Source organism: Neolamprologus brichardi, chromosome 12 (assembly GCF_056152115.1).
Source record: "Neolamprologus brichardi isolate AB-2024 chromosome 12, ASM5615211v1, whole genome shotgun sequence".
In the NCBI taxonomy this organism is placed as follows: domain Eukaryota; kingdom Metazoa; phylum Chordata; class Actinopteri; order Cichliformes; family Cichlidae; genus Neolamprologus; species Neolamprologus brichardi.
This window is the reverse complement of record NC_142115.1, coordinates 3,554,879-3,580,787: the sequence shown is the minus strand read 5'-3', so window position 1 is coordinate 3,580,787 and position 25,909 is coordinate 3,554,879. Positions and strand designations below refer to the sequence as shown.

Sequence of the window (25,909 nt, the reverse complement as noted above, 5' to 3'; positions counted from 1 at the left end):
AAACACAAAGTGCGGACCCGCCGAAACATCAAACAGTACAGAGAGAGAGAGAGCTGTGCATCGTGGTCGAAGCAAAATCACCTTCATGTTTTTCTGTGTTTTATCTTCAGCTACTTTGAGCTGAAGATAAAACACAGAAAAACATGAAGGTGATTTTCCTGTTCTGGGATTTTATAAAAAATATTCTGCAGTAGATCACAAACGAAAGAAAACCATTAATCAACACATGAACATTACCTCTGAAGTTACAGCGGTTTTATCAGAGACACAGCTAAGCGTTTTGCATTTTGCATAATTTAAAAAAGTTTAAATTTGTTCAGTATTGAACGGCAGAAATTAGGTTTTCTTTTTGGAAGTATATAAAACGTAAAAAAACGTCGGCCGACAGCACTGTAAACAACGGTAGACTTGTGCGTAACAAGCAAGCGAATAATGCAGAAAACAGTACAGAGAGAGAGAGAGCTGTGCATCGTGGTTGAAGCAAAACAGTAAAAGTCAGAGTGAATACATGAGGATGTTTATATGAAGCGTAGTTTGGATCTTCTTTTGCTGCTGGTTCGGTCAATATTGTTTAGAGAGACATCAAACTAACAGCTTTAGAATCAGCGCATAAAGGGCATGAACACAAAGTGCGGACCCGCCGAAACATCAGAATCAGCGAGCTGTCGGCTTTCAGCCCCGACCGTGAGACATCTCACTGATTCTGATCCGCGGGTCCGTGCTGTGTGTTTAAGTCTCTGTGCAGAATCCGTGTTCCTGCTCTCATTTACTGTCTTAGCTGTTTGGTGGTTGTTGAAATTTTGTGAGATTTCACCTGAGATTCTGGCATTTCTGGCAAAATAAATTTATATAAAAAAATCGATTCAGGATTTTAAAGAATCGATTTCACGTTATCCAAGCCAGAATCGATTTTAATAGATAAATCGATTATAAAAACCCACCCCTACTTCTGATCAATACTATGTCATTTATTTGACCAGAAGCTTCTGACTTTCCAGCTTTAACTCTGGAGCTCTCCACAGATCACACTTTGGTACCAGAGACCTGTGTAGGAAAAAATAAGTGTTATTAGTGTTGATGCAACTTCTCTCCTCCGTGAATCGCAACCTTATCGTGGTGGAGGGGTTTGTGTGTCCCAGGGATCCCAGGGGCTATGTTGTCTGGGGGCTTTTGCCCCCTGGTAGGGTCTCCCATGGCAAATTGGTCCTGGGTGAGGGACCAGACAAAGAGCGATTCAGAAGACCCCTATGAAAAAAACACAGAGGGAACAGTTTACCCTGCCCGGGATAGGGTTACCGGGGCCCCGCCCTGGAGCCAGGCCCGGGGAGGGTGCCCGAGGGCGAGCGTCTGGTGGCCGGGCCTTAGTCCATGGGGCCCGGCCGGGCACAGCCCGAAGAGGAGACATGGGCCCATCCTCCCGCAGGCCCACCACCCGCAGGAGGCGCCATAGGGGTCGGGTGCATTGTGTGCCGGGTGGCGGCCAGGAGCGGAGGCCCTGGCGGACTGACCCCCGGCTGCCAAGACTGGCAATAGGGACATGGAATGTCCCTATTGCCAGTCTCCTGGTCTTCTCCTGGTCTTGTAAAGTTCATAGATGATTTAGTGTGATGAATGTAGCTTATGCCCTTTTTATAATTCTAATATTAGCTCAAGAGCAACATTATGTCATAGATTCAACCACCGTGCTTGATGGGTGATGTTACAAACAACTTTTTATTGTCTGATCGATGAAATTCCACTAAATATAGCAAAGCCTACTGTCATGGTCCAGTATTCTTAGTTTTCGTGTGTTTTGTATTTTGTTCTTTATTTATGCCGTGGTTCCTGGGTTCTGTTAAGATGTTCCTTATTTGATTACCCTCTGTGTATCTGTGAGCCCTCGTTTCCCCTCCTTGTGTTTTATTCCATGTTTTCCCAGCCCGTTATGTCTGTGCTCTCCCGTGCTCTCTCTCCTCCTGTCTGAACCTCTGTGTACTTCCTGTTTTACTTTGACAGTCTCCCGTCAGTGTTGCGTTTACTCCTGCCCTGTCTTGTTATGATTATAGTGTCACCTGTGTTCCCCGTGTGCTCCCACTTCCCTCGTTAACCCTCTGTGCATTTATGTCTGCGTCTCCCTCATCCATGGCCGTGTGTTTTTCCGTGTAACATGTTATAGTTTCCAGTTTAGTTTGTATGGTTTTTCTGTCCAGCAATAAAGCTGATAAAGAATTTTGAGTTAATTCCTGCCTCCGTGAGTTTGCGATTGGGTCCTCATCCAGCCTGCACACAGCCGCAACCATGACACCTACATCTTCAGACTGGCTTGCAGGAGAGACGAACCCTCGAGCAGTTTGCATTTCACACAGTTGGGTTTGTTGGAGCATCGGGGACTGCTGCTTTCCAAACAAATTGACCAGAGAGTTTTTTTTAGGATCTAGTTTTTGTTAGTTTTACAACCCAGCCAGAATTTTCTCTTAGCTGAGACTGTCCAAATTCGATATAAATAAATAGCTCCGTGTTGCATCACTAAATGAATATTAAACACTAATGAAACATAGTAAGTGAAAAAGACCAGTGATACAGTCAATTCAGCCTTCAATTTGAACCGGGCATTGTGTGGGAAATGCTGTAATAAAGTCCCAAAAAAGGTGCATTATTTACAGCATTGCTAAACTATCATGCCAGTATGTTCACACACTCCTACACACACGCAGCTCCACATGCTCACATACCACCTCAGCGCTGCCTATACAGTTCTATCTCAGAGGCAGAGGAACGCTGGGCCTAATTGTGTCTTGGAGCTACTGTGCTGCTCATCTCTGGAGATCTCATTATAAGATCCACAAGCTGTTCAAGCACGTACCCGCTCTCTTCACTCTCTCATCCCATCAGCTTGTACAGCATAACTGTCTGAAATCTCCATCGCCCCGTTGCAGTATTGACAGAATAAAGTAATTACTGTTGATTAGGAAATTGCACCTTGCACCTAAAGAAAGACGCATGGAGACAAAGAAACAAACTGCTTGGCGAGGTTTTTGATCTTGCTGCCGGCTGTCTTGTTAGTATCTCTGATCTGAGCAATGAGAACAGCGTGTCCTCAGAAGTCTTCGTAAAGTTTTGGCCAAATGACAGCTGATATGGTTGAAGTGCCCAAACCATCACTCTTTTTTTCCCTCCATGATACTTTCTGGATGCTATGCCATTAGACTCTTTTCTTCTCACCCCTTGATAATTTTTCTCTTCTGCTGCTTTATCTGATCTTTGTCTGAATAATTCATTCTATACATGCATTATTGCATTAATATATAAAATAGTGCAATCAACTACTAGAAGGAACACATACTTGCAGGCATGGGTATGCATACCAGATGCAATTACTTGTGTCTTTGCTGATAGTGACGTTAACAAAATACTGCATCATCTTCAAGAACAGTCCTGGAGCTGGAAGGAAGTTTGTTTTCTACATGATAATCAGTTAAAGGTTCAGATGTTTTAGGACTCCAGTGCTCATTTTATGATGACAATCGACAACATAGCTTTTATGTTATTGATCTTCGCTTCTATAACAGCAAAACACATTACTTCAATTTTATTGGTAAGTGCTTCAGCATAGATCACTTTGAAGATGGGAAATCCTGGAAGCCTCTCTGTCTATTTGTTACTGATTATTCCTGCAATTAGTTGTTTGTTCCTATTACGATGAAGCACTATGAACAGTTTTTTAAAGCTTTCAGCAAAACCCAGTGGAGTGCGGTGCAAGAATAAACAAGAAGAAATAGTTCTGTGGTGGTGGGGTGGCACAGTGGGTTAAGGGGGCCGTGCCAGGGGAAGCCAGCTGGCATGGCTAGCAGCCGTCTCCTTATTCACGCAGTAGTGCGCTGGGACGGAGGTGTGTGGAGGGAGGATCGAGGGAGTGTCTGTAGCTGGGGGGGGGATAACAGTGAACAGTCAAAAGTTGTCTAAATAGAGTAATGTGCATTGAACAAGTCCAGGCTGTGTCCACACTGCCTCTGTTAGAAATTCATGTAGCTAAGGGCTACGTCCACACGTACCCGGGTATTTTTGAAAACGCAGATTTTTCTATGAGTTTGCACCTTTCGTCCACACGTAAACGGCGTTTTTGGTCACTGAAAACGGAGATTTTTTAAAAACTCTGGCCAGGGTGGATATTTTCTAAAGCTCCGTTTTTGCGTGTGGACGAGAAAAACGGAGAAAACGCAGCATCAAAGGTGTGCGCATTTATTTGACGTCACACTGTGCGCCACGTTATTGTTTCGGTGAAATGAATTTCTACAATACTGTTACTGTTAATTGTACTCTCTGCAGTGTTTAAATGCTTACATATACACACACAGTTACTGTCCCTCCACACATACCACTCGGTTCTGCTTCTATGCCCCAGCTTTGTTTACTATTTCCCTCCGAGGCTTCTAGGCTTCTGATTGGCCAATATTTCTACACAGATAGGAATATAGCGCCACCTGCTGCTTTGGCATGTTCCTAGCAGCGTTTTCCTTCATTTCTGCCTTTACGTGTGGACGGGATTATTTTTTAAAACGAAAATGGAAAATCTCCATTTTCAAAAATACCCGTGTACGTGTGGACATAGCCAAAGCCTCACTAAAAGTTTGGGAACTGGGAAAATTCACATAATCACTTCTCCACTAGGACTAAAGGACTCAGCAGATCTGCACTCTGCAGTACCAAACGATTTGGTACACAACTTAATGGAGTAAACATTTTAATTAGAATTATTTATGATATACTGGAAACAGCACACAATGAACACGTTGTTTAAATGCTCTGAGCAACAAAATACACATCACACATCTTTACAATGTAAGCCAGAAACATGACACTCTTACACTCTTAATGCAGTTAATTGAACTCTATTTATATGGAGGGGACTGTGGGGAAATACAGTCATGTGACAAATAAAGTACATCCTCTTTCAGTTGCATATCAGGACATATTTAAAATCATCTTCAGATTAAACACAACCTCCGATAAATAGCAACATACAACTTATCAAACTGTCATTTTACTACAGAAGCAGTGTGTGAAAAGCACCTTTGAAGAAATGGTTTTCAGTTGTTCACATTTTTGTGGAGGAATTTTGGCCCATTTGGCGCTTTACAACGTTGCTTCGATTCTTTGGGCTCGACTAAACGGCCTCAATGACTGCGAGGTGCCCAGGTCCTCTAGCTGCAAAGCAAACCCAAATCATTACCAGTCCACCACCATGCTTGACAGTTGGTGTGAAATATTCGTGCTGATTTGCTGTGTTTGGTTTTCTTCTAATGTGGTGCTCTGCGTTACGGCCAAACATCTTCACGTTGGTCTTGTCTGTACAAAGGAAATCGTTCCAGATGCCTTCTAGTTTATTCAGGCACAGTTTTGCAAACTCAAGCTTGGCTGCAAAGTTCTTTTAGAGAGAAGAGGCTTTCTCCTGGAAACCCTTGCAAACAATCCATGGTTGTTCAGTCCTTTTCTAATTACGCTGTCATCAGCTTTCAGCATTTAACATGCTAATTAAGGCTTGTGGAGTCTAAGATGTACTTACAATTTCCTTTGAGCATTTCATAGTCTGACCTTGGGGTGAATTTGCTGGAACATCCACTCCTGGGAAAATTGGTAACTGTTTTAAATGTTTTCTGCTTGTGAACAGTCTTTTTACTGAAGAATAATGGACTTCAAATTGTTTACAAATGCCCTTATAACCCTTGTCAGATTGATGGGCAGCAACAATTGCTTCTTTTTCTTCTCTAACATCATTGCTCATGTATTTCCTCCTTGGCTTTGTGTTAACACACTCATGAATGGCCCAAAGCAGCAAACCTTAAAGTGTATGCTTTTACAAAGGTGCTCACACGTGCTGCTGGTCAGTTAATCAAGTGCATTCAATTTTTAGAGCCTCTCAATTTCTATGGCGCTGACCGCGGCCCTGCAGAGGGAGGCGACGAAAGTTGGATTAAGAATCAGCGTCAAAAAAACCAAGGTACTCAGAGTTGGCTACGCACGTGCCCGCATTCCTGTCATGATCAACCAACAATGTGCTGAAGAGGTGGAGAATTTTACATATCTTGGCAGTATCATCTCGAATGACGGGGTCTCTGATCGGGATGTCGACGCCAGAGTAGGGAAGGCAGTTGGTGTCCTGTGACGTCTCCAACCTATTTGGAACTCGACCTCCCTGAATGTTAGGGTCAAGATCAGACTACTGAACTCTATCGTCTTCCCTACTGCACTTTACGCTAATGAAACCTGGGGCTCAACAAGTGCAATTATTCAACACCTGAACGTGCTTCAACAACGTGGCCTGCGGCGAATCCTGAGAATTTCCTACCGGGACCGAATAACAAATGAGGAGGTCCTACGAAGAGCAGGCACCCGCCCGTTAGCCGATGTTGTTGCAGAAAGGCGCTTCCGCTTTGCGGGCCATATTTTACGCCTACCCCCTCATCGCCCAGCTAAGATTGCCATGACATGGCGTCCACGGATGATCTGATATCATCGTGTTGGTGTTGTTCCCAGATCATCATGAAAACGTTGTTCCAGGTTCAACGTTGCAAGTGACCAATCACATTATTGTGACGTTATTCTTTTGCGCACCAACCCATTCGTGCATTTATGAAATTCCAATGTTGCAAGGACAATATCAATTCTGCTTAGCGTTTATTAAAGGGTTAGGGTTAGGGTCAGGGTCCGTTGATCGGCGGACAAAGGCGGTTTCTCGCAGCTTAAGTACAGTTTTTTGTTTTACGCCGGTTTTTCCCGAAGTCGCAAAAGTATGACATCACAACATTCTGATTGGTCACTTGCAATGTTGATCCTGGAACAACCTTTAGTATGATGATCTGGGAACAACACCAACACGAGGATATCAGATCGTGCTGGCGTCCACGCACTGGCAAGCGAAAGCAAGGCCGACCACATGGCGTCGAACATTCATGGACGATCTGAGAACTGTCGACATTGCCTGGGACGAAGCTGAAGCAGTCGCTGCTGACCGACATCGATGGAGATCACTAGCTGCCCGATGCGCCACCCGGCGTAGGAGGAACTAAGTGCTAAGTAAGCGTGCAGTAATGGTGCACTTAATTTTTCACACTCAACTTTTTTCTTTTGTACTTTTTGTGACTACAGCCATTGCAGCTCATTTAATTCAAATGCAAAAAGTAATCAGAGTAATCATGTTCTAATTGTTATAATTATCTATATATCTTTACAACGATGGAGCTACATGTAGTGTTTGTGTTTTGTTGTAGAGGTTTTGGAAGGTAGATTGCTGAACCTTGAATAAAATCAGGACCAACAGGAGAGCTGGTTTACAGTTAGAATTAATGATCTTTACTGATTATGTATCTTTTCCATATCAAAGGATTTTCTTTTTGGTGTAGTGGATACAATTGCAGAACGGGACCTCAAAATGAAAGCGCATCGTATATATGTCGAGTTTATTTGAGTGTTCTTTTATTCTCGACTTGTACGTAAGTGGGTCGGTCTTAACAGGGACTTTAATACGACAAGGGAGCGCAGAATAGAGTGAGCCTTGGCTGGCCCTGAGAAAAAGCTAATAAAGTGGTGACATACTGTAAAGAAAAATGATCTTTTTATCCTCAGAAAGGCTCATAAACTACACGGCATTAATCAGTATGAGAATGACCCTGACTGTGACCATAAAGACTAGCTGTTAAGCAGACTGCAGGAAACAATGACTTTCAAAAAAGACCCCTGGGGAGGAATTTGAGTTAAGAGAACAAAAAGGTCGTTTTGGCTGTGGGAAAAATAAATAAATAAAAATCTCCTAAAGAGCTGAATGGCTTTGATGAATATGTCTAAATATGCATGTCTGAAGATAACATCTGCAATGCACCGATGCTCAGAATGTATCTTTAGATATATTTACTAGATAATTACGCAGGTTTGAGCTCATCCCCCCTAACTTTGCTCATTAAAACTTTCTTACTTTTGACTTGGATATCTGTCCAGATCTCTGTGCGTTCCAAACACACCAGTAATTGCTGTCAGGTTCTCTGCAGATAAACAAACTGATTACTCTCCTGGCTCTCTCGTAGTTATGAATATATGTGCAGACTGTATCCAGTAACTGTATATTGGTCCCGGGAATTAGCATCGGTTTGGGATTGCTGCATTTTGCCACACTTGTATCAGATGCTGTCGAAAGAGAAGCCACAGAGCCCCCTGCACCCACAGCCCATTGCTGTCTGAGTAATGAAGTCACCTATCCCTCTTGGCTGCAGTCCAGGAATAAAAAAACGACTGTCAGCATCACAATGAGAACGAACGAGGGTCCCGGGCTCAGGTGACTGATGTGATGTCCTTGTCCATCCAGCACCCACCAGGCCCCATCGTTGCTGTCCGCCTCCAGCCCCCACTCAGTCACACACACGGTCCTATACCCTCCTGCTCTCCAGCCCATCACTCACTGTCACTCTGTCATTGGCTGTGAGAGAAAATGAAAATTTGAATGTAAAGTAACCTTTCTGTTCACCTGCTGCAGCATATTCAGGAGCTGTTGTCTGACGCTCGAGCGTACGGTGCTCAAACACTCAGCAGCCACACTCACCTGTAAGACAATCAGAGGCTTTTCTCGGTTATGTACACTGAATTTAATCTCAAACTTTAATTCACACACTATAAAAATCTAAACTGCTGTTCTTTTAGGTGTGAAAAAACTACCAATACCAATCTTTTTATATGCATATGTAAACTATACTAATTCAAATACAGCTAAGCAACATGCAGTACTGTAGCTCTCAATTCGTGCTGTTCCTCGGAGCCTGCTGCAAATCGACCCGACAGGCACAGAGCTGTAACCCACTGAATCCATTCCTTCCATCAGGTGTGGTAACATTATTTTGCAGGTGTTCAGCCAGGGGAAATCCATATTGCTACAGTTATAACTTCCTGGTTCAGGCTATTTCCTGACATAGGGGCAGTGAGACATTTCAGTGACAATGTATTTGTAACCCGTGTCAGTGACCAGAATAAGATATTACCTTAGAAGGGCAGGAATGGTCTTTGTGCAGAGGACATAGAGATGATGCATTGCTTATATAAAACGATTAGAGGCAAAGAAGCATGACACGGTGGCAAGTGCAGATAATCTCTCAGGGTAAAGCAGCTGGAAGAAAAATTAAAATAGGCCTTTAGAATATGGACGGATCCTACAGACACCTGCTATAGCAGCTTTCTATAAGTCACAACTCTAAAAAAATAAAATGTTGGCCATTTCAGCTCCTTTTTCTTTAAGACTGTCCTACCTTAAACTTCCTAACTGACTCTCACTTGGTCTGACTAAAAAGAATAGAATCTGAAATATGAGAGTGGAGGGCACAAAAGTAAACAGCAACATTTTACAGCAGGATGTCTCTGATAATGTTATGCTCATTAACTGCTTATTATTTCTACCAACAGTGGATTTTTCTCTATACATTCATGTTAAAAGACATACATGCAGGAAATACACTGATACACAGACCACATCATACTGCAATGTAGAACTAAAATATTATTTCCTTTAGTGATAGTGTGTCTTTACAGTGTCGGTTCTTTGTACACTTACATACAACAAAATGGCTTTAATACTGAGAAAGGCAGCTTTATGAGAATATGTTGATACTTTTTTTTTTAAACAAGAAAACAGGCAAAAACTCAGCTTTTTCACATTAAGTAGTCATGCTCCTGCTGCTTTAGCTAAGTGGTTAAAATGAAATTATAGTAGACACAGGCAGTTTGCTGTACTATAGCAAGTCAAACACAGTTTTGATCTTACTAGAAGACATAAAATTTGTCTGCTTGCCCTCAAACTCCAATTTAGACACAGTCAGGGGTTGAACAACCAAAACTGGCACTTAAGTACTTCTGGAGTCCATGAATATTCTTATCCATACGAGTTATTATGATGATAAACATGACTGAAATCTATTGTGCTGCAAATAACAAATCAAATGTGCGAGCTTCACAAGCAACAGAGGTTTGCAAAACTACAATAACATAAGAACAAGCAAAATATAAGAATGGCTAAATCTGAGAATTATATGAATAAATATATGTACAATATAAGAGTGTATGCACATTACTGAATGTGTTTACTAAGTGTGTGTGTGTATATACATATTTTACAAATTTAATAGAATAAACAATAAAATAAAATATACAGAGGTTGGCAGTTGGATATTGTGCAAAACAAGTGGCATTTATATACAGTGTGGAGTGCATAATGTTGAAGTTCTGGTAAGTGAAGGTGAGGTGTCTATGAAGTGTTCAGCAGTCTGATGGCCTGATGGAAAAAGCCGTCTCTCAGTCTGCTGGTTCAGGACCGGATGCTGCAGAACCTCCTTCCTGATGGAAGTAGTCTGAACAGTTTATGGCTGGGGTGACTGGAGTCCTTGATGATCCTCCCCGCTTTCCTCAGGCACCGCTTCCTGTAGATGTCCTGGAGGGAGGAAAGCTCACCTCCAATCATCCGTTCAGAACACCGCACTACTCTCTGGAGAGCTTTGCGGTTGTAAGCGGTGCTGTTGCCGTACCAGGTGGTGATGCATCCAGTGAGGATGCTCTCAATGGCACAGCGATAGAAGGTCCTGAGGATGCGGGGGCTCATGCAGAATCTTTTCAGTCTTCTGAGAAAGAAGAGGCGCTGCTGCACCTGCTTCACTGTTCTGTTTATGTGTCCTGACCACAAAAGATCCTCAGCCAGACGTACACCAAGGAACCGGAAGCTGCTCACTCTCTCCACAGCAGGTGATGGTGATGGGGGTGTGTACTTCTCTGCACCTCCGGAAGTCCACTATCAACTCCTTTGTCTTTGCGACGTTGAGGGTGAGATGGTTGTCTTGACACCAGTGGGTCAGGGCGCTGACCTCCTTCCTGTAGGCCGTCTCATCAGCTTTGGTGAGAAGACCCACCACTGTAGAGTCGTCCGCAAACTTCACAATGATGTTGGAGTTGCTACTCCAGTCTGCATGTGAGTCTATCCTTTGGGAAGATAACGAATCACTGAGTGTGAATGTTTCTGACTGTTAGCTAGAAAGCACTTAGAAATAGTAAAAAGGTGGGCTGCTTGGGTGAACAAGACATGCCTGTAGCTGTTTGAGTGCTCAACCCAACTCAAAGAAGGAAAGCTCTTTATAAGGACCAGTGCAATTACTATTTTCATCATTATGTTGCCTAGCAACACCTACCAATTAGCTAAAGTAACCTATTTTATTTGTGCACCTGTAATGCCTTAAAAAAGCATGTAGCATTTTAATCTTGTGACGATAACAGAGATGAGATATTTATCCCGAGGGAAATTCTTTTGTCTTACACATGCTCAAAGCAGCAAGTTTTTGATATCTTGTTTACAGTATGGATATAGCGTTATATTACATCATTTGCCACATCAACTTATGAAGTCAAATTTGCTGAAATAACAGTATAAAATTCATGCATTTTTGTCAGGTGCATGTTACTGACACGCACACAATAATATGTGTGCCAAGTTTCGTTGCAGAAGTCCCGATTGTGTAGAGTACAAAGACAGACTGTATTATAGCAGCTTCGGTGAACATAAAAGTTGCAGTGTCTATCTCTTCTATCACCAGAGATTTTGCAAATGCTTTAAATATGTTTTATGCTCGTTTTAGTTCTTCTGATTTCAGCGAGGATATTTTGGAACTGAGATACTCAGCACTTTATCATTGAACTCAGTGATGTCAAAAAGGCCTTTCATACAGTCAATGTGAACAAGAGCCAGGGTCCTGATAATATTAGTGGCCACCTAATTAAATCTTGTGCTGATGAACTCAGTCCTATATTTCAGGTTATTTTTAATAAATCCTTGCAAACACAACATGTGCCCTCTCTTTGGAAAGAAGCAGTCGTGGCTCCGGTCCCTAAATCTAGTCGTCCAACAATTCTAAACGACTTCAGGCCTGTTGCCCTCACTTCAGTTGTAATGAAAGTCTTTGAAAAAATCATCAGAAATGTGATTATGAAAGAGACTGAACATCAGCTGGATCCAATGCATTTTGCATGTAGGCCCAACAGAGGAGTGGAGGACGCACTTTTGACTTTACTAAATCTGATTCTTAAACATGTAGAGAGTAAACGGACTTTTGCAAGACTTCTTTTCACTGATTTTTCTTTGGCTTTTAATACAATTAAAAGACTTTTAGAACAGTTTGAAATCAGGAAAAACCTGCTGGGCTGGATTTTAGATTTTTTAACTAACAGGTCACAAAGAGTGAGAATAAATGGGATTCTGTCTGACCCAGTGTTCTCCTCCACAGCTTCTCCTCAAGGGTGCGTCTTATCGCCCTTATTATTCATTCTCTATACAAATATGTGTCAGAGCAGATATGAAAACAGGGTCATTATTAAATATGCAGATGACTCTGTTATTGTCAGGTTACTGAAAGAGGGTGAAACTAACCACGGTCCAGTCATTGATGACTTTGTTCAGTGGTGTGAGGAGTCTTATCTCCAGCTGAATGTATCTAAAACAAAAGATATGGTTGTTGATTTTAGGAAACAACAAAATGGGCACGCAGTCACTTTAATTAAAGGTCAGAAAGGTTCCTTGGCAAAGACCAAGGAACTGATCGTGGACTTCAGGAAGACCAGGAAACACTTGACCCCTGTTTCAATCCAGGGGGTCAGTGTGGACATCGTGGAGGACTATAAAGGGTCAGAGTCGTCTCTATTTTTTGAGGCGACTGAGGTCCTTCAACATCTGCCAGAAAATGCTCAGGATTTTCTATGAGTCTGTTGTGGCCAGTGCGATCCTCTATGCTGTTGCATGCTGGGGGAGCAGGCTGAGGGTAGCAGATGCCAACAGACTCAATAAACTGATCCGTAAGGCCAGTAATGTTGTGGGGATGGAGCTGGACTCCCTAAGGTTGGTGTCGGAGAGGCAGATGTTGTCCAAGATAAAGACAATGTTGGATAATACCTCCCACCCACTCCATGACATGCTGGTCAGTCACAGGAGCGCGTTCAGTGAGAGACTGAGAGTACCGAAAAGCACCACTGAACGACACAGGAAATCATTCCTGCCTGTGGCCATCTCCCTGTACAACGCATCCACTTAACACACTGTTTACTGCTACAGCTACACGTTTCTTTTCCAGCTATTTATTAATGAATGACTTTGTATATATATATATATATATATATATATATATATATATATATGTATGTATATATTGTACTATTCTTAGTTAGCGTATTGTCTGTCTTGTTAATGTTGGTTTATAATGGAGCACTGTAACAAAAAAATAATTTCCCCCAGGGATCAATAAAGTATTCTGATTCTGAAAATAGAACAAGTGCAATCATATAAATATCTTGGGACCATAATCAATGAAAAACTGAACTTTGATCAAAATTGCAAATCAGTTTGTAAAAAGGGTCACCAGCACCTTTATTGCCTTAGGAAACTTGCTCATTTCCACATTGACCAAAAAATTTTAACTTTGTTTTCTCGTTCTTTTATTGAGTCTGTTTTATCCTTTTGTTTGGTGGCATGGTTTGGTCAGACCTCTGTCACAGAGAAAAACTCTCTAAATCAGATAGTGAGATGGTCCAGTCGTCTGATAGGTGAGCCACAGTCTTGTTTAGCCTCCCTGTACTCTGAGCAGGTACAGAGGATGGCTTTATCAATCCTTAAAAATGGTTCCCATCCTCTAAGGGGTGAATTTCAGCTTCTTCCCTCAGGACGGAGGTTTCTATTTCCGAGATGCAGGACAAAGCGTTATAAAAATAGCTTTGTCCCCGTTGCTGTCACTGGATTAAATAAGAACTGTTTTTGATTTGAAATATTAAAATTACTATATATGTGCCACAGTGAGGTTTATATCTTTACTAGGTATGTGTGTTTTTAAAGGGATGCCAAATGCTGTAAAGCAAATTTACCTTGCCTATGGGTATAAATAAAGTTATCTTGACCTTGACCTTTGCTCTTGCGGTATTCTCGAAAAGATTGCAATTCAGGATCCTTTGACTATGTCTCCTTCAAGTATACTTTAGATTTTAGCAGCAAACTGTTGATAATGTTTTTTTTTTTCCAAACAAAATCAATACATTTCCCGTATATGTGTTTTACAGAGAACCCTGTAAAACACCATCTATTTGTTACAAGCTACTTTGCTGACGCCGAGGCCATATAAACGCCAACCTCATATAACTGGAAGCTGTGCGAGAGCAGTGCAGCTTTCTAGTGCTGGTGGAGTCGAGGTATTATAGCATGTTCTGATAGAAACACAGTAAAAACATTTGAAAAGAGACCAGCAGGGTCACCTGCCACCTTTTTGTTTACATCGGAGACAAATGGTAAAGAGGTTACCTTCTGGGCACAATCACTGGAAGGCTCTCTGCGCTCTCTGAACACCAACTATCCTGTGAGTCATGTGAAGCAATTGCATTTCACGAGGCTCGAGACCCGACGGTGGCTTGAGGTGGTTGTAAGAGCGGGCACAACAAAAGACGTGATTTTGCAGCCGTTTATTGCTTCAAGCCTTCCAATATATGTTCAGTTATAGTTTTAGTTGTGTTTGCAATAATTAAGTGTAACAAAATCCCAGTTTCATCATATCAGTCATTCTGCTCATCCTTGGGTATGTTGCTATTCCAGCTACCATACTGCACCCTGGACAGGTCGCCTGTCTGTCGCAGGGCTAACACGCAGAGACAGACAACTCACATTCCCACCTATGGGTTCTTTAAATAAATAAATAAAGGCAGATGAACAACCATTGATACCAGGCAACTATAAAATGTATATCTTGGCCCCAATGAGACTATTAACTCTCGCAGCACCGGGTGTTCGTAATTTTGGTTCAAGTGAATTGATAAACTTTTTGAAGGTAATTGACTCACACAGTTGTGTAGATATCCCCGTCCTGTTGTCTCGGGATGCATCACGCTGCCTTGCCTGGGGTTAGCTTCTGTTTCTGGGGATGAGGGTTGAGTGTGCTCCCTTACCTTCTCAAGGTAAGCTAGGTTAGCCTTCTTGTGTGAGCTTTTCAAGTTCACTTTAAGGTTTGTGGGATTTTTTTCCCTTTAGAAATGTCCCTCATAATTTGTCTGTTTCCACTACAAGACACTTTCTTTATCCAAAACACAGTCATATTCAAAGTAATCCCAAATTAGACTCTGGCTCCCGACTTTTCCTGACATGATTCTGCGCGTGGACGGAGCAGCAACACAGACGACTCGACTAACGTGCTGCCACCTGCTGGCATAATGAGACACAGCAAGAAAAAAATCTGTAAACTAAACTTCATTTTCACCCTTGACTATTGTATGACACGCACACATCAATGAAAACTAAACACATTTTTGCTATAAATTCAGTTAATTTTAGTTAGTTTTGTGAACACTCATTCCAGTTTTAGTTAGTTTTCACTTCTAGTTTCCGTTATTTCGTTAGTTTTCGTTAACGATAATAACCTTGGTAGTAACAAACAAAAAAGTATCAACAGGAAGCCAAGTTGACACCAGTTTCATAAAAAACATCAAAGAGGTGATTTGTCATAAAAATGATTTTATTATCCTAATTTATTATCGGATTACGGATATCAATGTTCCACTGTTTTTTCCCTTTACAATATATTACTATCATTAGACTGTTTTATACATTGTTTTATATATTAATAACTTTCAAATAATTTTGTACATGCTTTTGGGACTGACATTCCCTGGTCAGATGAAGCAGAAAAATGAGACAAAAAGGCACGTGATTGCTCGTGTCCACAGTGAGCAATACAGTCCAAAGAAACAAAGAACCGTCGTGGTTTATGTGAGTGCAGCTGAAATGTCCCCCGGTCTAATGATGGGCAGCCCCTTTGAAGCCTATTACATGTCTTGCCAGGGCAGCACATTAAGTCCAAAGCAATTTTCCATACCACAGCCCAAAATAATCACTTTCATGTGGCAACTGACAGCAATTATATCTTCTGATTTGCTCCGATTCACTCAGGAAAAAAATAAAATCACACACCCACCCACGCTTTCTCATCTCCAAAGAGCTGATACTTTTACAGTAGAAACAATATAATTACTAGAACGTTGAACCACCTTCAGGGGCTGCACTCAGATGACTCTATACATGTACAACTGTAGCTGAATATCAGATGTGGGCCATTTCAAACGGTGCAGCCTGCCATAAGGTCTGGTATGAATGTGCAGCTCAGTGGAACACACGGATTGAACATATTCTTCTTTAAAACTCAGTATTGGAAAGCTCTGTGGCCTGAGGGAGACCCAGTGTACTGTGTAGTCCGTGGTGTGAAATACCACACACCAGCACCACCGGCGCTCTGCTCGCTCTGAACTGTCCACAGTTTAAGATCTAACTGTGACTTGAAACGCTGCCCAAACTGTCTCAGAGGTCTTTCTCTGGTTTCAGTGCCTGGGATGCTTAATCCAGTTTCGTATCATCCACTTCTGACCAGAGCATCTCTGGACCACAAGGCGAAGGCCGAAGTTGGCGTCTTTGGACATTTCTACCTCCAAGCATCGGCCACTGTCTCTGCTGATGATCGGCCCATTCTGCAGTGAAAACACAGACAAAAATAACGGCAAATTGTCAAAGTGCTTTTAAGGAAAAAACAGACAATCAGCACTTTTAAATCCGTTTGCAGGTTTTCTTCTTACCTGTGTAAAGTCCCAAAGCCTCTGGGAAATCCTCGACACGGCATCGCATTTTTTCAGACTGGGAGTGCGTCCTCTGCCATCATCGATGAGGCATTTTGTATCAGGCAGGAAGGTGGTGGACCCCAGGGGACCAAGCTGGAGAAGCCCCTCCGTAGAGTAGCGAGCCAGCTGCAAGCCAAAGGGAATCAAATGTGTTACACTACCTAAACTAAAGAGCACAGTGGAAAACACAGCTTTATAAAAAGCAAACACTTGACTTTTTAGAGGGCATCGGTGGAACGCGCAAGATGGAAATGTGCTTCATTGGATGTGATTGAATGTGATTTGCAGTAATGTGCTTTACCTATTCTGCTCTACAAAAGCAGACAGGCAGAAATTACAGAAGCAGAAAGGAGAAAATGGGTTTAAGGTTTGATTGGCACATTGTGTTTTTCCTTCACTGTTATCTGAGTCATCTGCACCGGTTCTGTCTGGAGCATATGTTTGAAACCCGTAGCCTAATGTTTGGGGCACATAACACCACATACCTCCACGAGTGCATCTTTCCCACTTTATCATCCTGATTAATTACAAAGTGCCCTGAATTATATATACAGCAACTTTAGGATAATTTTCTCTAAATTGAAAGGCGACACGTACTGCCTCTCAGCTTTCTTTGTAAGTAATTTACAGCCTGTCTTGTATGTAATTAATGTACAAATTAAAAAATAAATCCCACATTGATATGTTGAGAGAGAGCATGTTGGGTAGGCACGATGACACAATAGTAATTTTGGAAAATAATAATAATGGGAAATTAATAGGGGATAGGTTAATTGGATAATCCAAATTGTCTCTAGGTGTGAATGTGCGAATGAATGTGAGCGCGAATGAATGTGAGCGCGAATGAATGTGAGCGCGAATGAATGTGAGCGCGAATGAATGAGAGTGCGAATGGTTGTCTGTCCCTGTGTGTTAGCCCTGCGACAGACTGGCGACCTGTCCAAGGTGTACCCCGCCTCTCGCCCTATGACAGCTGGGATAGGCTCCAGCGCCCCCCGCGACCCTGAAAAGGAGAAGCGGAAGCGAATGGATGGATGGATGGGAAATTAATAGAAGTCAAATGAACTTCCAAGGTCATTTTTGGGACTCTGAACTCTGGCGTATTTTCTTTTCTTTCAGTTTTGATTATAATCTTTTGATATTTAGAATTCTTAGTTAATAGTTTTGTATTCTTGTTTCTGTTATTATTGAATCTTCATGTTTTCGTTTACTCCAAGTTTCCCCAGCATCTGTTTGAGTCTTGTCAAGCCTTCATTTCTGTCATCTTACAATGCTGTGATTGCAGCCATTCCCCAACTCTCTGTGAATGGTACTCATGGCCATTGATCAGTGGTCTTTGATCAGTGGGTTTTGGTCAGTGGTTGTTGATCAATGGTCATGAGAATTTGCATAATTATGATTAAGGAACTGACCTCCCAGCCCATTGTTCCTTCAGTGGGCTGGTTTCAGTCATTATGCAAATGTCCTGTTTATAAGATTGAAACCTGCAGTCAGCTGAGACTGAAGATGTCACTTGGATGAGTGACGAAACGTTTCTCCCACAAAACGCTACGTCCAGATGAACAGAATCAACTTTTGGAGATTTATTTCTGTCAGTTTTTAGTTTCTTCCCGCTTTATTTTGATAGTCACATGCCTTGTTTTACTTCCTCTACTTGTTGTTTTACTTAGTTTCATCTCGTCACCCACCTGTGTCCACTGTGGACTTTAGGATTATGCGGATTGTAGACCAGCTGAAATAAAAGGCAGGCTTTAAGTTGATCTGTCTGTCTCAGAGTCTGTATTTAGGCACTATTCCTGCAACCCTCGGCATGAACAGAACTGAATTCAAGTCATAATATCAACACAGACAGTTTAATATTTACTTTAAATGAATTGTAATCAACCACAAACTAATTAAAGCATTTAAAGCTCTCTCGCTATGATGCTACACTACACTGATTGATTTGTCGTATGGAAGCTGCTGCAGTTTCTGGAATTTAGATTTTTGCACTGTTCCAGTTGTTAATTGCTAACAAGCTTTGTATTTCATACACTAAAATAGGCTCAAGTTACTTTGCATTGAAGCCACAGTGCAGCTTATTTATGGTACAGTTTCTCTTAACAACCAAAATTTGATCCCTCATTGTGCAATCCGGTGCATGAAAGCCTCTGTCGTGATACGTATCTATTACGCAAGGATACAGTAGAGATAACATTCATAATTTATGGGAATGATCCTCTCTGAAAAATGAGACCCCAAAGCTGCGGAGGTCTTCACTATGACGGCCAAGCTGCTTTGACTTCCCTAAATCGTCAGAATGCACGATCTGTCAGAGTAGGTAGTGACATGTTAAGTACTTTATATAACTTACTGTATTTATGTAACCTCCTGGAAGAATCGGTGTAATAACAGGAATCAAGATTTATGACAAACGTATTTCTTTATTTTACTTTATTCATGTGAAACCCACAGCTGTTCTACCAATGTGATGTCAATTATTCATTATTTTCTTTAAGAGCAGCTGCTCTAATGGTCGGACTTAAAAAATGTCATAAAAATAATAAAACCTTAAAACACATGTACTGTTATAAAACTGTAAATGGACTGGTTCTTATATAACACTTTTCTACTCTAAGCTTTCTCACAAGCGCTCCTTTTTTCCATACTTTTTCAACATAAGTGCATTAAATTTATAACTCATACATATTCATACGCTGATGGATGAATCAGAGAGCAGTTTGGGATTAGTATCTTGCCCAAGAATATTCAGACTGGAACAGCCAGGAATCGAACCTCCAACCTTCCGATTAGTAGATGAGCTGCTTACCTGTAAAACGAATCCCATAAAGACTAAAATTCTAAACCTGGTAATGTTTTTGTAGCATTTTGCTCTGTATTAAAGTGCTTTACTCAATAAATTTTAACATTGAAATTAGGGCTGCCACAAACGATTATTTTGATAGTCGACTGGTCACCGATTATTTTTGCGATTAGTCGACTAATCAGATCATCATCCATTGGACGTAAAACCTACAGCTTATTGCACCAGCAGCATCTGCTCTTATATAACTATCATTAGCTTACAGCTTTAAGTGTTTAAGGTCTGTGCTAACTAAAAATAAAGACAAGATGATAGTTTATTAAATGTTAATGAAATTTGCAGATTGTTTCGGTGAAGTTTAATAAACTCCTTGCTATCTAAAATATAACAGGACACCGGAGTATATTCTCGAGCATCTCACACTTCTGATAATCAGCTGTCTGCTTGATGTTTATTCAGCTGTGTAAAAACTATAACTTTAATCTCAGCCAAACCGATTTACTCAGGAACAAATAAAATACTAAAAAAAAAAAAAAAAGCCAAACAATAACATTTTTAAGTTATCTAAGTGACTTATATATCATGTTTAACCTGAGTAGCGAAAGACAGCGGTGGATTTGAAAACGATTTGCCGGGAGTCCGCTGTTCTCACGGCTCTAGTCAGCCTAGCCCCCGGCTAACTATCGAGCTAGTGGGTAACAGACGTCTCCGAAAACGTCGGAGCGCTTTTGAAAATATGTGGTGTCTTGATAAACTGAGCAGATATTTGAGGTTTACACAGCTACATTCTCGCCTGAAAATATGTTAAACATTTATTTTGTGAAACAGAAAGAATAATAAGAGTCATATTAAAACTAACTAGCTGCCGCCATTGTTGGAAACTGAGCTGGGCCGCGCTATGAATTCTGGGACACAGCTTCTTCTTCTTCGGGGTTTAACGGCAGCTGGCATCCTTGTACATGCAGTGCTGCCATCTTCTGTTTCAGTCCGTTATTACACTCTTAAATCCTACTACTTATTCCTGCGTCTTTTGGGATCTTACAAAGCTTCAAACGACGCGTCGACTATTAAATCAGTCGTCGACGATTTTGATAGTCGACTAATCGTGGCAGCACTAATTGAAATGTTTGCAGCACATGTTTGTCTGAGTGGTGATTTTATAGAGCATGGATGGAGAAACTAGAAATGCACATGCTGCCTCTATGGGTGATTGTTCATGTGAGAGGGGAGATCCATGTGGATTTTAATCCAATCTTCTGTCATAAAGAGGCAAACAGGAAAACAATAAAGCACCATATCTTGGTTCACTTGAGGTCTACTGGAGCTGGCTGAGCTGATCACTGCGATACATATTTCATCAGCATCCTAGTAAAATATGCATCCAAATACGTGTGTGGAACTCTCATCGTACATGTCTCATGCACATTTGAAACTTATTATTATTTATTTATTTGAAACTCACCACAATGGGAGAGACAGTTTAATGACCTTTAGGCAGAGGTCGTTATTACAGATGGTCTTATTAAGAATCTTCTGTAGACCTCTTGGGTCTTTCAAGGTTTTAATGCTCTAAACAGATTTAATAAAGGTGTAAACTATGACTCGGCACAAGACAAACTCCATATAATCCCCACTAATACCTGTTTACAGCTTAGTCTGGCAGCGTTTTATATGCTAATACATTTAAAATGAGTCCATAACAAATAATTAACGCGAGGAAATGATTCTGCCAAGCCAATTAACCTGTGGCTCATGAAGCAACATTACACACTTCGTTGCGTTTCTGCAATCACCAGAGTTTTGCAGAACATTTTTTGGAGGTCATGCTAATAGCGAGTCTTCTTTGTCACGGTGATAGTGCAACCGTGGAGCAACTTCCTTGCTGCGCCACAAAGTCATACCACAGTTTGTGGCCAAGCCTCGAAACAGAGCGTGTGATTTTGTTAACATTCACCATAATCCTATTAAAATGTGCTGGTGAAACACTGCGAAACCCTTTAAAATAGATAATTTTTTAAAAAAGGTCACGTCAACTCCGTCTGTTGTCCTTTATACTGCATGAAAAGCTTCTCTTTAAGTTCATTAACTGCCATCTGAAGACAGCAGGACAGATATTTTGATAAATCTGCAGCCTCTTATCAGAAGTGTATCGTTATTACACACAGCTGTCCACTCTGTTTCTTTTTATTAAATCACATGCAAATAATACTGAGCCACTATTAAATGAAACACGCTCACAAGCCTGCTGATAGCGTCATACTCTGCCTGTGTTTGTGAGAGAAGCCAGATTACCGGAGGATCAGGATACAGCAAAGAAAGCAATCCTAAAATTTTATCAGTGGACAATAAAATATTGCATCATTTGCTTTATGAAGGTAGATGTGCGCACACGCTAGTAGTGTAATGGGGCCGGCTCTGTGGCTCCACCACCATCCTTTCACTGCTTTGCACTGCTGAACAAATGTGAGACATTATCCATGATTTAGATTTCCTCAGGGAGAGCGTGCACACACTCACTTCTCTGAAGCACAGCGAGAAGTTATCCTGATCAATTCTAGTTTTTTTTATATCTTAAAAGAAGAAATTCTATAAATGACAAAACCGAATACAGCTGGCTCAAAATAATGTCATCAGTGTAATCTAATGATGCAAAGAAATCTAATTCATTTCCATTTATTTATTTCCCCCTGGGGAGCAGGATTAAGAGTTGATCGAGCTTTGCATTGCTGACACCGTGGAGCTCTTTGCAGGAGAGGCCAGTGAGGTGGTTTGCATCACTAAAAACGAGAGCAGTTTGCAGGAAAATTGGGAAATGTTTGAAAAATGATGCATGTGTAGCTTTTGCAGGCATATCTTGAGAACTGGATTTGGTTTCACTGTGCAAAAGAAAAATAAGCACAAAAACAGCACAAGGGCCTCCCACCCACAGCATCATTTGTTCTGGTATCTATTCAAGTAAAGGTTGTGCTGAGAAGATGCTTTCTCTTTTTTTTCCCCAGCAGCATCCTCCTGCATATTCATATAATTGTTTCCTGGGAGTGCCCCAGTTTTCCAGTGTTTCCTTCAAATCCTGACCACATTTAAAATGAGTTTCGGATTTAATTTAATACCAAACTCCCAAGAGCCGCATGTTCTCCTCTCTTACCGTTAAAGAAAAATAAACTGCAGCATATTTAATGACATTCTGAAAAATTCTTCACTTTCCGTGTGTTTAAATCTAACTGCAGACATACTGTATGTCAGCACTATAAGTGATTATGTTGACTGATCTTTACACATTTTAAAATGAGTGCTTGCATATCATCTGTTTGCATGTTCATGTCATCTCATACTCCCCAGCTTCAGCACTCTGTTTGGAACCTGACTGGGGTTCAAGAGCTGATCAAGAGGACAGGAGGCAACATGCTGCCTTTTTATGGTTCATTCATTTTAAATGACTGCTGCACATGGATCACTGCTTATATCATGTATACGTGTACAGTGTACATTATAGCAAAGAAGTTTCAGTCTGTCGGGGAGGCAGCAGTTCATTCCTGAATTCACTGTGCAGCATAACAACCACTGCCAAAATACAGCAGAATCAGAAAGATCTGTTCAGCAGCAAGAAGAGAAACAGTCCCGCAACAGATGGCACGGGCCCCACAGAGCCCTGATCTCAACATTACGGAGTCTATCTGGGATGAAGAGACCAAAGCAACTGAAGTTGCCTCAGTATCCAAAAGAACTGCTGCAAATTCTCCAACCCAGCTGCAAAACCAGAGTACTTTGAGTGCCATGACAACGTGCATGCATGTTTATCAGCAACAATAAAGGCAAGTGATGCTCACAGTACATATGAATTAAACTGTATGTATTATGTATATGTATGTATAGATAGATAGATATAAAATCCAAAGCCATCAATAAAGCATATTAAGCTGCGATGCTTCTTTCATTTCAAGATGTCCAAGTGCATCCATTTCCTCCTCCTCTCTTCAGCATAAAGATGTTTAGTAGCCTAACTGCTGCACATTCCTTCCATATATACAAATCCCTAAAAGATGGATGTTGCTGCTTCACCACCACGTGGAGCCTTGAACTGAGCATTTTGGCTTTTGTCATTAAATTAGCAAAAAGAAAAAAATCTGACAAACGGAGCAAGAAGCGGGATGAGAAACTGAAGGACTTACTCATACAGTAGCAACTTATCAAATACAGGGTAGCCATGCCCTAAAGCATACCCTACTTTATTGCCTATGTTGCTGTAAATGGGACCATAATTCACACAATGAGCACTGGGCTGTATCTAAGGGGTATTTTGATAACCTCATTAAGAAAAACTTTTCTTTTGGTGTAATAAATAAAGTAAGGAGCACGGTCATTTTCTCACTGACAATCCAATCTGTCTTCTTTTTCAACGAGAAGAGCTGCTGGCTATTAGATGGTATGTAGAGTTTGTAATTATTTGTTTTAGGGCTTTTTTGCTTTTAAATAATGACAGCATCAGATAGACAGAGGGGTGGAATGCTATATATATATATCCATAGCATATAGTCACACCCACACAGGTTAAGTATCACATATTAAGGCCAATCTTGATTATATAACTCTACCTCTGTTACTTTTAAACTCATTGTTGTAGATAGCAACATGTTTAGCATTTGGCACGCTAACTGCCTGACTGCAGAAACTGACAATGATTGTTTAATTGTTGCTTAATAAGATGAACAGAGTGCCACTTATGACAGCAACAAGCTAGTCACATTGATTGGTTGTTAGGCTGTTATTATTAGTAAGCATGCTGTTAACTGATGATGTTGGCAAACTTCAGACAGTATACTGATTACAGTTTGCTGCAGAGGGCTGTGCTAAGCCTGGTGTATCTACTGAATCCAGATATTTTTGGACAGAGCAGGTCATTGCATTAAAAATAGCACTCCTATGCAGATAAAGTCAAGAAATATTTTCAGGTCGAGTCACAGAGATTGAGAAGCTGTAGTTCATGTGGGTGCAGAATTTAAAGCCGAGACACCTTCAAGTTATGTTACATGGTAGCGGTGGAAGATTTTTGAAGATTTATTCTGGCTGCAAGAGCAAATGATAGGCCGAAACATCATTTAGAGTGAACAGGTTCTGAGAGAATACTTGAAATATTTCAGTGTCCAAACATAACTTAATCTGTAAGAAGTGAGAACACCGTGTGGTGAGTATTGGTCTTTCAAACTAGCATTAAGTTCACAGGATGCTCGTTCTCCCTCTATGTGTATTCTGTGTTAGACCTCAATTTAATTTAACCATGAGAATATTTGTAGTATATGCATCCTGCATTGCTTAAAACCCCCTAGAGGGATGTGTGTGGTGGTCTATATTAATCAGCGAGTACCAATGGGAAGAACACATTTCTATTTATAGCATGTCTGTGCCTCACACTTACTATGTAAAACCTGACTTGGATGCTACATTGCCTAAAGTGGAGACTAATTGCACCACATCATCTTTAGGTTTAGTGTTAAAATGCAGAATGTGTTGATTTAAAAAACAATCTGCTAAAGAATTTTCTGTAGGTTTCTGTATGTTTACCTTTTGCAAAGACACCCAATTTACAGACTTAAATGAGTAAGAATCAATACAACGCACTGACAAACAGTTTAATTAATGGTATTACTGACTGTTGAATGTCTGTATCGAAGACAGCAGCCAAAATAAACAGGAAATAAAGAAAGATCTGCTGACCTGGGAGGACATGCCGTGGCAGGGGTACAGGATGGCTTTATCATCGTCCTCAGAACCCTGGTCCAGGCAGTAGCCACTGGCCTTGCTGTTTCTCACCTGCAAGAAAAACAAAAAAGATGATGTTTCTATGAAGCTGCTGAAAGCTCCAGTATTTTACATATCCAATATTCTTAAAAACAACCAAACAAACAGCTTGTTTCAAATATTCTCCATTTGAACATTTGAGTGTTAGGTGCAAGAGCAAACACAAAATTGTTCAAGTACATAAGCATCTGAGGAACTGGAGAACCACACAAGTTTATTCTATTCTATATTCTATTTGAGTTAGAGCTGGGCGATATAAGATTTTTTCATATCACGATATGTTTTTTTCATTTCAGGCGATAACAATATATATCGCGATATATATCGTGATATATATCGCGATATATATCATGATATATATCGCGATATATATCACGATATATATCACGATATATATCACGATCACGATACATATCATGATATATATCACGATACATATCATGATATATATCACGATATCAGCCAAATAACTATATTTGTAAGATTTAAATGTGCCGTTGCTCACAAGTAAAATGTGAAATAATCAGCAGCTTGTTTTGATTTAAATATTTATTTCCCATAATAAGTTCAACAGGGTAGATGTACTTAAGCAACATGAGACTTTTTCAGATAAATAAAGGCAAA

General features: G+C 40.9%; 1 protein-coding gene across 1 annotated transcript in view; it reads right to left on the bottom strand.

Moving 5' to 3' along the window:
* Positions 1-15,515: 15,515 nt before the first annotated feature.
* galnt9 (polypeptide N-acetylgalactosaminyltransferase 9) overlaps positions 15,516-25,909 on the bottom strand; it is a 120,040-nt gene continuing 109,646 nt past the window's right edge. Inside the window, exons 9-11 of the mRNA XM_087848892.1 lie at positions 25,202-25,297; positions 16,645-16,812; positions 15,516-16,539 (exon numbers count right to left, since the gene is read on the bottom strand). Of these exons, the coding sequence (XP_087705018.1) occupies positions 16,393-16,539; positions 16,645-16,812; positions 25,202-25,297 (411 nt within the window). The 3' untranslated portion in view covers positions 15,516-16,392. The remainder of the gene's footprint in view (positions 16,540-16,644; positions 16,813-25,201; positions 25,298-25,909) is intronic.